Source organism: Pleurodeles waltl, chromosome 2_1 (genome assembly GCF_031143425.1).
Source record: "Pleurodeles waltl isolate 20211129_DDA chromosome 2_1, aPleWal1.hap1.20221129, whole genome shotgun sequence".
Lineage (NCBI taxonomy): Eukaryota > Metazoa > Chordata > Amphibia > Caudata > Salamandridae > Pleurodeles > Pleurodeles waltl.
In genome coordinates, this window is record NC_090438.1 from 183589067 (window position 1) to 183603685 (window position 14619).

General features: G+C 45.5%; 1 protein-coding gene across 1 annotated transcript in view; it reads right to left on the bottom strand.

Annotated features, from left to right (window-relative positions):
- Positions 1 to 706: 706 nt before the first annotated feature.
- The window catches only part of LOC138262410 (uncharacterized), a 232154-nt gene continuing 218241 nt past the window's right edge, over positions 707 to 14619 (bottom strand). Inside the window, exon 16 of the mRNA XM_069212312.1 lies at positions 707 to 3918. Coding sequence (XP_069068413.1) covers positions 3823 to 3918 — 96 coding nt within the window. The 3' untranslated portion in view covers positions 707 to 3822. The remainder of the gene's footprint in view (positions 3919 to 14619) is intronic.

Consider the following 14619-nt stretch of genomic DNA (forward strand, 5'->3'; position numbering starts at 1 on the left):
AAATATGGTGTGGGCACAGAGGCAAAGAGATTCCCTCATGTGCAAATGAGGGAATGCCCTCCCACGGTAGCAGTAGTGCACTTGTGCGACAGCGCTTTCAGTATTACAGAAGGGGCTGCACAAGCGTCTGTGGTCCCTTCTGCAATACCAAAGTGCTCTAGGGGGTGCGGAAAGCGGGCACCCATGCCAGCTGCCCACCTACCGCATTTTGTATATTGCCCCAGATCTTTGGAAGGACCTAGATGTGAAGAGGGTCAGGATGTTTTTTTTTTTTTACAGATAACTTGGAGCTGTTATCAAATATAAAAAAAATTGTGCAGTCACTGGTTTGGCTATACGGGTGTCAGACATTGCTTTGTCAGTGTTCTACCTCTACGTAAGAAAATGATAATTAGATATAAATTTGCATTATTGGGACTAGTGTTGGCAAAAAGACGAAAGCCATTTGGTGGCTCAGTGTGGCCCAGTGGGGGCCTCCTGTGAGCGAGATCTCTCAAAGTAGGCTATTTCTGAAGAAATCGGAATGAAAATGGTCCACAAAGACGGTAAACTGTCTGATGACCTAGAAATTTGGTATGCTGTGATTAGTGAATTGATGATGGTGACTGAGGAGGTGAGGTCAGAGGACTGGTACCATATCTGAATGAACAATGTAAATGTATATATACACGTTGTAATGATCATGCTTTATACTGTAATGTTTCTTGTGTCACTCTGTGTATCTTTTAATTTTGTTATTACAGACAAATATATAAACAAAATCTTAAAATAAATGTATCATGTTTAAGAAGTTAATGTTACATGTAAACCTCTGTAAGACCAACTGGAGCAATAGAAAAGCAAAGTAAATGAAAATGAATAAACCCAGTGAACGGCAACACACAACTAACTGATTAATACCTGCATTGGTCAATGAGACATCTGGGGCCACCAGGCCACAACCCTCCCTTTTTATAACTAATCTGAGTGGAGTTCCCATGATAGTTAAAGCTCAGAATGTGAATTCACTCGATGCAGCAAAGTGGTATAACTAGTGAGAGGAACTGTGTACTTAATTTGCCTTTAAGACTTTAAATATCACAATTTTAGCATAAGAATTTTCCAACATGCGTTATCATAACTAGAGGCAAATATTACTATCTTTATACTTATATATCATGCCAATGCACCTGATCTCGATCCCATAGATGGGTGATGAGTCCACAGTGTCCTCACTCAGTCCACAGAGTACGGTGATTTGTAAGCCTTGTTTGTTCCTAATGACCCCCTGCTCACAGTTCTCAGGCTCTAAAACAATCTGCAAGGTACAGCTGCTTGCGGCAGTCCCTCCTGGCATATTGGATTGCCACACCATTACTACCCAAGGTGCCAGCCCATACTGCATGCAAGTCTGCATCACGGCAGCCCCTCTATGCATATGTGTTCACTGCTACAGTCCCACACAGCCTTCAGCCCTATTTAACTGGCAGCTTCTTCCATGGGTTCCCCTCCTGGCACATGGAGTTGCCACAACGGCACTCGTACAATGCCTGTCTTCACTGCTGTCTTCTCTTGGCATACTGGGGTTGCCGACTTCAATGTGCAGATGAATTGTTTTTGGGGTCTCAGGCTTCACTTTTTATAGCCCTTTTCCTGACATCAAATGTGGTCAGTGCAGCAGCCATCTCCACAGAGCAGGTGGTCTTGGTTTCCCAAGTGATGTCCCCTCATCCAGCAGGGAGATTAGTAGGCCTTGGTATTGTAGATGGTGGTGAATTTGTAAATAAAAATGTGCCAGTGCCCAAAGCTCTCCTTTGAAAACAAACAGCTGCTGTAATTAAATGTACGAGTACAGAATACTGAGGCAGCGTAATCCGAAAGCCATCTCAGGCCCCTTTAATCAATTTACAGCCATTCCCCGCCCCTTTAGCGCACACCTGCAGCTTTCTGCTTTTTTCCTTTCTGACGTTTTTTCGTTTTTCTATTCCTTCAGCTTTTCCATGTGTGTCTTTTGCTTGTAGTAAATAATGCCTGATGGCTAAAAATAAGTGCTGGTTCACCCCACAGGAAACCACCGGCTTAAATTAAGCACTGCTTGCAGACCTGGCTTGGGCCTACCGACGACAGCGGTTCCGCAATGACGCCGCCGCTGCCTGCACTGTGACCTGTGGACACCGCACATTGCACCGCCCCGCTTCACACCGAAGCCCTGGTCTCACCGACGCTGCAAGCCAATCTAAGAGATTTCCTTGTGCCATTCTTTTCAGCATTGTTATCGCCTGCTCAGAGCAGGCATTAAAAGGGGGGCATGCCATTGGATACTTTGGGCCCCTATGTACTTTGCAGGAGTGGTCTACTCTTGTAGAGTACATCAATAACGTCAGGAATTTTGACACTATTGCCCCCTACCCTGTGCCATGGTGCCCTGTATTTTAAATAAGGTGCACACATGATGGCGGTGGGGGGGGGGGCTAAGGGTCGCAAGGAAAGTGGAGCTGCATTGGGTGCAGAGCCAGTTTTCCTAAATCAGCCCCTAATACTTTAGTCACCAAACATTCACTGTGCCCCAGGGCCTCAGACATAGACCACCTCATCTGCATATAGTGTGAAAAAGAGAAATGCTTGGTGACAGAAATACTTCAGCCAATTTGGATTCATAAATCAAGCACCAAATCTCAAGTGAGGTAGGAAAATGAAATGGAGACCAGTTTTCCCATGGCGTTACCCTTTACACTGAACTTGTTCTTTCTTCCATATTCCTCATATTTATTTTCGCCTTCCATAAATGAAGTATTCATAGTCAAACAGAGTATTGAGATTTCCTCTTGTTGTTTGCCATTGAGCCTACTCAATGTGCCATCAGCTATTTTATATCTCTATTGAACCTTCTCTGAATGAAGAGGTGAATGCTTCTGTCAGTTTACTGACAGAATAAGAGACTAATACAGCAGGAGTAAACTGCAAAAAAAATGGCCACTTTGAAGAAATGTCACTTATGAAGCTATAGTAGTGGAGTGGCCTCCCTTTAATTTGTTTTCCTTAACATACCCTAAAATACATTTATGAAACAGTACCTCCCACACTGAGGGAACTCAATGTCACAGGAAGACTTTACTCCCTAGTTATACTCTAAGTTTGTAGTTTAATGCTGCCATGTTCATCCTGGTACTATGTGTTAGGCTGGAGGATATATTTAAGTAATATTATTATATTTAAAATAAAATTAGTAGGCCTACTTTTGTTCTATAGTATTGTCTCTTATTGGTTTTGTGTTCATGAAGAAAGGGAAAGGCCGTTTTTACAACTAAATGCTGGACCAGTTAGACACCAGGAACTTCTTAAAGCCATAAGAAGAAAAACTGGAATGTCCTGCCTAGCTCCCAGATGGCAACATAATTGCAGATGATACAAGACTGGATTCAGAATTCTTTACATTCAGAATGTATCTACAGCCTCTCTTTTTCAAACTGAATCTTCCTGATTAGTTGTCTCTCTTGTTTCCTCCTTCTTCAGTACCTTTTCATTCAATGTAATTCATGTTCATTTTAAAATGCTACATTGACCCTGTGGCTAGCTCCGTGCCTTAACAAAAACTTCAGTGAAAATGAATAAATGAACAGTGCATTCCCGAAGTCCTTCAGTTTGAGATGCTGGCAATTAACATTCTGAGGTAGACACATCAGTAACTGGATGTTTGTCTGTGCCTAGGGGATCACAAGATCAGATTTTAGTGGTCTATAATTCTTGCAGGTAAACCCATTCAATTGTGCTGTTCAGAAACATTGCTTTTTGGAGGAGTTGTCTGGCTGAAATAACTTCTCTCCTTTAAATGTCCTGTGTTCCTCATGGTACAGTCCGAATGTCTGTCAGAATGTTATCAATGGTCCAGGACCCATCTTCCCTAGGAATAACATTATCCAGCAGTAAGAGTAACCACCTCTGCAAAAACAGAAACAAAATAGCACAATCAAGAATGTACTTCATGAAAACAATAACATTAGCAGTCACAATCCACAGCAAAAATACATCCTTCTTAGTCCCCAATGTATCTCCTATTACACATACTTATCAACCTCCCCCATCCCCCAAACCCACTTTTCCTGATGCCGGGGGTCTGTGAACTTAGTATGAATCTTTCCTCACTCAGCTGTGATAGAAAGGACTGATGCTGTGTCTTGTTCACCCAAACCTAAAACATTCTTTAGTATTTGCCTCTTGGCAGTAAATACTCTACTTGCTTCCCCTCTGGGCTACAGGAAGCAGGGAATAGGCTTTTGGAAACGGTTACCCTAGTTTCAGGAGCTGATGCAGTGCAGCAAAGGATCTATTTTTCTGGTTCTCCTGAAGATTGTGAAACCGCTTGTCTCAGTACTACTAACCCCTTGAAGACACTTTACAAATGTGTTTCTTACCACTGGATGAGTTTCCTCTTCTTGAAAAAAGGGTTTAGTACTTAATGTATCATTGCCTCTTGTGCTAGGTCTGGTGCCAGCTCCCCCTGCTGCCTGCCTCTGCCCACTCTGCTGAGTAGGGGCAGGGTGCTGCTAGGCATTTTGCTGCTCCTTGCCAAGCCTCTCTTCCTGGCCTATGCCCCTGTGCCGCCTGCCCCACCCCTGCTGCCATCGCATAGTTTTTTCAATGCTCCCCCCTGCCCCTCCCACCCCAGGACCTGCTTAATGGTGGTCACAGTGTGACCCCACTGAGGAGGTCCTGTGCCAGCTCCCCCTGCTGCCTGTTGCCTTTGTGCGCCTCTGCCCACTCTGCTGAGTAGGTGCAGGGTGCTGCAGGGCATTTTGCTGCTTTTTCTGCTCCTTGCTATGCCTCTCATCTTGACCAATGCCCCTGTGCCCCCTGCCATCCCGCAGTTTTTTCTCTGTGCTCCCCACACCTCTTCCTCTCTAGGACCTGCTTAATGGCAGCAGGTGCGTACAGCGGGTGTGCCACTGGCATGCCAAAGGCAAGCCGGTCTACACCCATCAATGTCTGGACCACGCCCAGCGCCAGGAAGCCTGTCGCTCCCACCAACTGTGGATAATCTGCTGCCAAACTCTGGCCCTTGGCCCCCAGGAACCGGGACAACAACTGCTGCATCTCCTCCTCCCAGATCACAGTTGGACCCTTCACATGCCCCCAGTGCCACTTCACCTGCAATACCGAGACCTGCACCGCTGCCCTCCAAGCCCAAGAAGCAACTCCAAAGCCTATTGCTCAACGCACGATCCCTCTGCTAACATGCCACAGGAATCTGGGACACCGTATCCACACTCAGACTGGACATCATGTTCATTACCTAGACCTGGCTCACCCCCCTCAGCCCCCAAAATCGCCTGTGTCAACCCCCAAGGATACAAAATGATCCACAAAGATCACCGCAACAATCACGGAGGAGGCATCGCCATCATACATAAGGACAACCTCTTGTGCACCACCTTAGAAGAAGAGGCGTCCCACCTCATGGAACACCTAAACCTCCTAGTCCAAACCGATGCCAGCACAACCATCAGGGGAACTCTTGCATACAGACCTCTGGTGGCGGGCATTCTGCAAGGCCTTTGCTGACTTCATTGCCCCCCACGCCATTGACTAGTCAAGCTACATATTCCTAGGAGACCTGAACTTCCATCTAGACTTCTCCAGCGACCACACCGCCAATCTCCTGGACAACCTAAGCAACATTGGACTCAAACAACTAGTCACCAGCCCCACATACACCGCGGGCCACACCCTGGATTCCATCTTCACAGCCAGCGAAAAAATCAAGTTCACCTGTACAACAGAGCTCCCATGGACTGACCACCACCTTGTACACTTCGCCAAACTGGAGCAGTTCACCACAACCGCAACTCCCCCTCTCCGCAGATGGGGAAAAGTCACAGAGACCCAATGGATCATCGCCCTCCAGTCCAGCAAACTCATCCTCTTTGGCAACCTCGAGCAAGACACCGGCAATCTGAAGATCCTGCAAGCCCGCAAGGTGGTTCACCCCTGAACCACGCACACACAAGAGAGACTGCAGAAGGCTAGAAAGGCGGTGGCATTGTATCAGGGACTTGGCAGACCGCACAACCTTCAAAGATGCACTGAACAAATATCATCTCTGCCTCAGAGAAGCAAAAAAGGTCACCCTACTCAGCTGCACGAGGAGAGCACCAACCACCCGAAGGAATTCTTCAACATAGTCAAAGAGTTCTTCTTCCCAGCACCCACCGAAAACACAATCAAACCCACTCAGACCCTCTGCAATTCACTAGCCAACTACTTCCAGAACAAAATTACAGCTATCTACAGAAACTTATACCCCCAAACCACCAGCATCGAACACCTACTGACCCAACCTGGGGACTCCTCCAGCCACCTCATCATGGACTGGAAGCTATTATCCATCCAGGAAACAGCCGCCCTCATGACTTCAAACCACTCCATCTCACCCATTGAACCATGCCCACATTACATCTTCAACCTTTGCCTGAAGGAAATCAGCAGCATCTTCTCTCCCATTTTCAACACCTCAATCAGGACTGCCACCATCCCCGAAGAATGGAAATGAGCTGAGGTCAAGCCGTGCCAGAAGAAACCCTCCGCCGACCCTAGCAAACTCAAAAATTACCGCCACATCTCTCTGCTCCCCTTCCCAGCCAAGGTCCTGGAAATAAGCCATCAACAAGCAGCTCTCCGAACACCTGGAAAGACACAATCTACATGACCCCTTCCAATGCGGTTTCTGCTTCAACTCCAGCACTGAGACCGCCCTTATCGCCGCAACAGATGACATCAGGTCCCTCCTTGACCATGGGAAGTTAGAAAGCGGCCCTGATCCTCCTAGACCTCTCCATAGCGTTCAACACCATCTCCCTCTTCTCGCTCACCGCCAGACTCCACCACATCGGGATCCAAAGCAATGCCCTCAAATGGATTCACGCCTTCCTCACAGGCCGCAGTCAGAGGTTCTGCTTCCCACTTTTCACCACAGAACCTAAGAGTAACATATGTAGCATCCCCCAGGGATCCTCTCTCAACCCCACCCTTTTCAATGTCTATGTGACACCGCTGGCTGAGATGGTTCGTTCCCATGGACTCAACATCATCTTTTACACCAATGACACCCAACTAATACTAGATCTTTCCGAAGACCACGCCACCCCACAGAGACAACTTCAGCAATACCATGCCTCACGTCGCTGAATTGATGGAATCCAACTGCTTAAAACTAAACATGGACAAGACAGAGGTGATCAGCTTCGAAAACAATCCCTCCCCTTGGGAAGGCTCCTGATGGGCCGCCACTCTTGGACAACCCCGACCGACAACCTCAGCATTATCACAGACCGCAAACTCACCTTCAAACAGCAGATAAACACAGTGGCCTCCTCCAGCTTCCACAACCTCTGCATGCTATGACAGACCTTCAAATGGATCCCCATCGAAACCAGAAAGACAGTCATCCAGACTACAGAAACGCCCTTAACGCCGGACTCCCTGCCCAGCTCCTCCACCGCCCCCAGACCATCCAGAACACAGCAGCAAGACTTGTTCTAGACCTCTCGAGAAGGGCCCACATCACCCCCCACCTCAGAGGTCAACACTGGCTACCTGTGCACAAGAAGTGCAAATTCAAGGCTCTCACCATCGCATAGAAAGCCCTCCACAACATCAGACCTAAACTAATCAACCTCAGACTCTCCTTCCACCAGCCAACCAGGGAACTCCGTTCAACAACTCTTGCACTTATACCGAGAGTCCAACGCAGCCGCAGCAGAGGGTGCTCCTTCTCCTACCTCGCTGCCTAAACCTGGAATGACCCCCACCCCCCAACTTTGCACCTCGCACACCCTCCTTGACTTCATGAAAAAGCTCACAACATGGCTCTTTGAGGAGTAACTCTGACGCACAGCGACAACCCTAAGCGCCTGGGTGCTCCCCTGGGGTGACAAGCCGAGCTTTACAAATCCTATGATTGATAGCCAATTAAAACCCCATCTATCATAGATAATATTATAATAACTAGATCTCTGCCTTTATTGGGGTTCTTAACACCCTAACCCTCACCAGTCTGAAGTATGTTCCTTTCATTACAGTGGGCCAATATTTACTGCATTTGATACTGTCCCTCACTCAATCGTGATGGATCAGTTGGCCATTGAAGGAATCTGCACGACTGCATTGATTGGTTTACCCGATCTTTTATTGGAAGGTTTTGGGTAGTATTTCTCCTTCCCTCTTGAATTTCATTCAAACCTATAGCTTCTGTCATTCCACATGGCTCTCCCCTTTCCCCCACTCTAGTTAACATTTATGTGGTGCTTCTCAACACTCTGAATCACTGTTTTGATCTCAGTATATATGCATACACGGACGGCATCCAGCTGATTCTAAGGCTGGAAGGCGATCTTGTGCCCATGCAACTCTGTTTTCATAATCAATATTTGGTTTTGGTTGAATAATTACATGTACTTGTAATTCAGAAAAACAGAGAAGCTGTCATTTGACAAGGCCTTGTTAAATGAAGTGAGGGCCATAAAAGCTAGGTGTCAGGAGTCCTCTGAAACATACATACTTATTAGCAGGTGCAGGTAAAGGCCTGCTGCACAGTGCCCAAACTAGCTCTAAATCTGTAATGCCTGTCGAATCAGCTAAGATATTACTGGAAGCTGCCCATGCCTGGATTCTGGCCATCAAGATGCTACCAAGCACTTTTACAGTTGAAGCAGTCACCTTGAATCACCCTCATGACTTTGTTTTAAGATCGGTACAATAATGTGACCAAGAGCTAGCATTGTTAGCAGAAGGTTAATTTATAACCTTTGTTAGAAAAGGGCCTCAAAATTCAGGGATGTGATTGTACATATCCACTAAGATCCCACCGGGACCAAGTAGATAGCCTAAGGTACTATTCTTCAAGGCTGCAATAACTCCATCAGAAGTAATATGCAAACTGTCTTGGTTCTCCTCAAACTCTCTCAATTGGAGCCATCAGAAATTATAAGGTTTTAAACTGATTAAAATAATCAATGCATGATTCAGCTTTTTTATATGTTTGCAGCTTAATTTCTACATTATCCCCAGTAAAACACCTAGCAATAATTACCTTCCAGAAAACTGCTGTCTCTTTTGCATCACAGGTCACATTTTGATTTTCCCATGACTTTTCCTATAAAATAGGTCTATGTCCTGTGGCAGCATTTGTATACACTAATCTACAAATCTTAACATCCTCCTGGTTTCTAGGACATTGGTTTAGTGCAAGTCTCAAATTCTGGTCGGCCTTGCTTCAGCGTGTTTTAAACCATTTATTTGTATCATGGTTCCACAGACAGGCCAGAGGAAGTCCAAGTCCAATTAACATGGGCAATTTACCTAAAAGGAACCATGATGTTAGAGGCATCAGCTTAGTCAAACAAACACAATATAACATCCCTGTAGGAAATGGTGATAATCCCTTTCAGGATAATTGTAGGGTCGATTAAAGCCCAACTTTCTAGTGTGTGGCCATTTATCTTCTATATATTTTAGTGTTTCCATCAAGCCAATCCCCATTACCAACGGATTATGTCTGAACATACCAGATACCGTTCATTAGCATTTTATTAATACTTCATCCCAGAATTATTTCCACTACATTTGCTTACATTGCTAAATTTATAAACCAATCCGAAGGGGGCACCAAGTCTGCTGAATATAAGACATTCTTGACATGTGCAGTCCAATCGTATAGACCCTCTTCTCTATTATCCGTACAAACCAATTTAATTTGTATTCCTCTGCACTAGCCTAACAGCTACATATTTGATCTATCTCTTAAGTATTGGTAGTTCATGAATCAGGGAATGCATAGCTTTGTTCCTTTTAACTAGTAGTAGTAATGTTGTACTACTTTTAAATGGCGATATCCACAACAAGAATTTGGTGTCTATGTGGTACATAAGCCTATGTTTTTCAGGTGCCCCCCAGAGACTTCCAACAAATACTTCTAAATGTGGGAGCATGACCACACATTTCAGGTATCTATCTACTTTCTCTGGGTCAATCTTGCCGAGGATATTGGGGCCAACGTATGTATGATGCAATATAATAAAGTGCATAAGGAGAAGGCATCACTTATGCATTCATGATGTGTTAGGGCTCTTATCCATTCTTTGGCCAAATACTACCCTCCACAATCCATTCTCAACATTTCTCTCAATACCATCTTTTTTGGACATATCCTTTCGTAGCATCTTATAATGCCTTGTGATCAAACTCTGATATTAATGAATCTAACATGGCCGCAAGCATGTTTAAGATCTCTGGGGCATGTGGGAAGGTTTACCACACATCCATTACTGCTGTAGGTACTTAAGGAAGCTGGCTCTCTACATAATGCACTAAAATGTAGTACACTGGGCAGAGAGAACAGTGGATCCTCTATTGGTTTTGCAGAGACAAAAGTAGGTAGAACTAATGATCTATTTGTGGTAGTTTGGGCGAGCAGTTAGGCTTATCAGAGCATAGTGCTAAGCACTTGTCGCACTCACAGAGGCAATAAATGACACACACACTCAAAGAATAAATCGGAGACCTCAAAAATCAACACAGTGCAATTTCCAGAGTTCTTTCAATGTTATCCTATGGAGGAAAAACAATTTTCAGCAAACACAGGGTTAACAACAACTTATGAAGCCAATCTCAGGGAGTTAAGGTAAGTACTTGGCACTGATCAGAACCACACCAGCATGTCACACTGGGTGGCACTGGGGCAGCCTGGTGCAGAGGTGTAGTAAGGCGTTGGGCGCCTAATGGTTTCCTATTGGAGTTTGGTCCTCGTGAAGATAGGCTGCATGCTCTGGCTAGGAAGCCAGTCAGGGACAAGAAGCAGGTAGGTCGAAGACTTGAGATGTCCAGATAGGTATGTGCACCATTGGTCCTTGTCTCCAGGGCCCAGGGGTGACGAATGCAGAGATGTCCTTTGGCGTTGGGTTTCACTGTCCGGAAGTACTCGCGGTTCGGGGATCCTGAGTGTTGAGGCTGCAGGCGTCGTCGAGGAGTCCAGCAGGTGGTCAACAAAGGTGGACGTAGCTGGCAACAGTGGCCCTCCTCAGTTGGCGTTGGGGACATCGGGTGTAGTGGTTGCTGTAGGGACTGGGTATTGTCTCACCACCAGGCTGAGGGAGAGGGGGCCTGCATGCAGGGACTGCGGGCGACTTGGATGAGTCCAGGAAGGGTGATAGTCGGGTGGACTCGGGCTCAGGACAGATTGGGGAGCCCTGCTGGCACTGTTGGTAGGCTTCTTACCGGGTCAAGGTCATCGGGTGCAGAGGTCACTTAAGGTGCCAGGTTTCCAGGTTGCAGAGTCCTTGTTGGATACTTTGTTGCTGAGCAGGTCCACTACTCACAGGAGTCTGAATCTTTTTAGAAGGCAGACAGGCTTCCTGGGTATCTTGAAACTGCAGGACGAGTCTTTTTGTGCACAGTCCAGTGAGGATAGCATGCATGCCGGAAGGGCTAGTACCGGGTTAGCTGCTTCTTCTTACTCTTTTTCTGTGGAATTGACTCTTCTTTGTTGTTAGCCCTCGCCTTAGGGGCTCAGAACGTGGTCTAGGGTGACTGCACTGGTTTGTACCAGTCAGTGAACACACCAGTAGCTGGGTAGCTTTTCAGGGGGCACCTCTAAGGTGCAAGCTGTGTGAATTTATTAACAAATCCATCACTGGGGTCAGTGAAGGTTTATTATTCTGAGATCTTTGATACCTAACATCCCAGCATTCAGAGAAGCCATCATGTAGCTGGGGAACTCGTAATGACCAATACCCACCATATACATTTAAAATGGCTTCCAAGTGCACTTACTATGTCTCAGAATCGACAGAGTCACGGCAGTGGCATATCTGCCCCACATGTGCCTGGATGCACCCAGCTTTAGGGGTGACTTACACCTGGCACATGCAGTGATATGGGACCTGGCACACAGGGGTGAGTGACAGACCATGTTTTCAATTCAGCCTGCACCAACACACTCAGTCTGCAATGGCAGCACTATGTGGGTTAGGTGAGGGATCCCTCTGGGTGGCACAATTGGTGCTGCAGCCTTCAAAGACCTTCCTTAGTACCCCAGGCACTAGATTCTAGGGGTACCATTTACTTGGGACTTACAGTGGTAGCTAAAGAGTTTGCCAATTGTGCAAAACAACTGTGCAGTTTTGGGGAAGAGATCTGGCACTGGGGACCTATTTAGCAGGGACCCAGTGCACTAACAGTCAAAGCCACATCAGAAAGCGGGCAAAACGTGTGGGCTAACAATGTCAAAAAGGATGCTTTCATACGGGTACCTTACTGTCCTGTATAAACTCACCCTTTCCCAACCAATATATTGTCCTTGCTTCCCATTTCATTACATTCTCCCTCCATCCTCCTTGAACTTTCCATTTAGTGGTGGTCTACTTGTCAACCTTTTCCTCAGTGATCACTGCACTGCATTTGGTGTCCCCAACCCTGTGCCTCATCTCATGCTACTATACGTGCCCTCATCAGTTCCAGAAAGGGGGATGAGGTTATAGTCTATAAGCAATTCCCTACCATCTGTAAGCCATCCTGCCACAAAGCCTCTGTGGCCAGATTGTATATTCTCATACCTGGCAATTGTAGACCACCCTTCCTATATGGCAGTTTCAATGTGTACAGTGTCTGGGCATGAGTGCAGGCAACATGGCAACACCATCATTCTTGCCAATGTCACTCTTCCAGTTAGGGACAAAGGCAGATTCTGCAAAAAAGTTACAGATTTATGGAATCTATCAATTTGATCATAATGACTGTGTCTCACTTTTGTTCAATAGGTTCCTTCTAAATGTTCTACGTTCCCCAATGTAAGGAAAGGTCTGGGAATTCAATTTGTGATACAGTTTGAGCCAGCCTCAAAGGGAATCATGCTGACATGTCTGGATAAATCTTCAATCCAGATATATATCGGAATCTGTCTTCTATCAATAATAGGGAGTCTAACTTTGTCGCTGGGTCCATGAGCATGTCATCTGCATATAGCTAGACTATATGCGCCATTGTGCCTGTCATTATTCCATTTCCTGTCAAGGAAGTTCAGGGTTGGCAAGACCATAATATGATGGCTGTTTCGAAAAAGCAAAAGGGAATCCCTGCTGGGTAACCTTTCCAACTGTGCTTTGTCTAACATAGTCTCATTAGCCTCCACACATGAGGTAGGCTGGGCATAAGGGCTATCTATCCTACAGCTTTTGGCCCAAATTTCTGAAGCTTCAGGACATTAATGTGATACTTCCACGATACTGTGTTAAATGTGTTTTTAGCATCTGAGTAATACAGTGTCAAATCCTTTCCACTGTACACTTGCTCACCCATAACATGTACCAGCCATCTGATATATGCCTTTTTAAAGACCATAACACAATTATTTACCCAATATTGGAGGTATTTTCATGTGCACTATAATTGTAACCTAAATTTACAGCACCGTGGAACAAGTTTAATGCCACATGCCTGCTTCCGCAAAGCAGAAAAGGTGATGTGGCATCCAGCAAAACTGCCTCTAAGCTACATGCATCCCAATTTTATGGGTGTTCTAGGAAAACAGTCCAGTGAAATCCTGCTGCTGTACATTGACCTAGAAGATGAACTACTGGCTACCCCTATCTGGTCCACGTTTTCTTAAGAGCAGGACACTGCCAGAAGTACATTTTCAGCATCACTGATGAGTTTATAATTGCTCGTAGGCTCAGAGTGGCCAAACGGGAGGTTGGGACGGCATTTAAAATTAGTAGGGCATTGTCTGCTGGGAGGGATGTCCAGAACAAGAGAGTGGACACGTGAAGCAGGTGGCTGGATTTTTAAATCTCTTTGTGTGGTATTCAGAGCATTACAATGCCCTAGCCTGTTTACTTCAAGGAACAAATTTAAGTACTATGTATCCCCTTGCCTGCGTTATTCCTCCACTTCCGCACTATTAGTCATACCTAGTTTCTGACGTGCTTGCATTGGAGGATGTCCCTTCCCTGCTAAGGCATTGCTCTTAGGAGCATGACATATAGACATGGAAGGAGGCTCCAAATACCCTAGCTTTTCTCAAAGCATTCACCCAAATTTGTCGTCTGGTTTGCTCTTGATCCTCAACTTAGGACTCTTCTGGCTCAATGTAGTACTTCTAAAATAATGTATAGTGTATTGTAGCTTACTTACAGAAGGAACAGAATTCCTTTCCCATTTAATGAGTGAGGGGAATAGGTAGAATCCTGTAAACGCAATTTGCCTCGTACACATCGGTTTGTGAAATATCATGATGTCAGCAGCTTATCTCTGAAAGCTGAAGTGTACTGTTTAAATGAAAACAGAATATCTCATCAAAACCTGAACAGTACTTTACTGCTAAATAAAGAACAGAAAACTAAATGAAAGAGGCAGGGCCTTCATCTACCACAGTGCTGTGGGACTTTACTGAAAGCACAGACCTCTGAGCTGCTTTGTTTCAGCGCTATCGCAACCTGTGTTGATGGATATGTGTATTTTGTACATCTTTTGTATGATTTTTCTGTCAAGAGGAAAAGTCCTGCAAAACACTACATTATCATGTCTAAGATGATTCTTGTCCCGGAACCTTTTGGTTTAAAAATGACTATTTGTAAAACGGGTATAGATGCC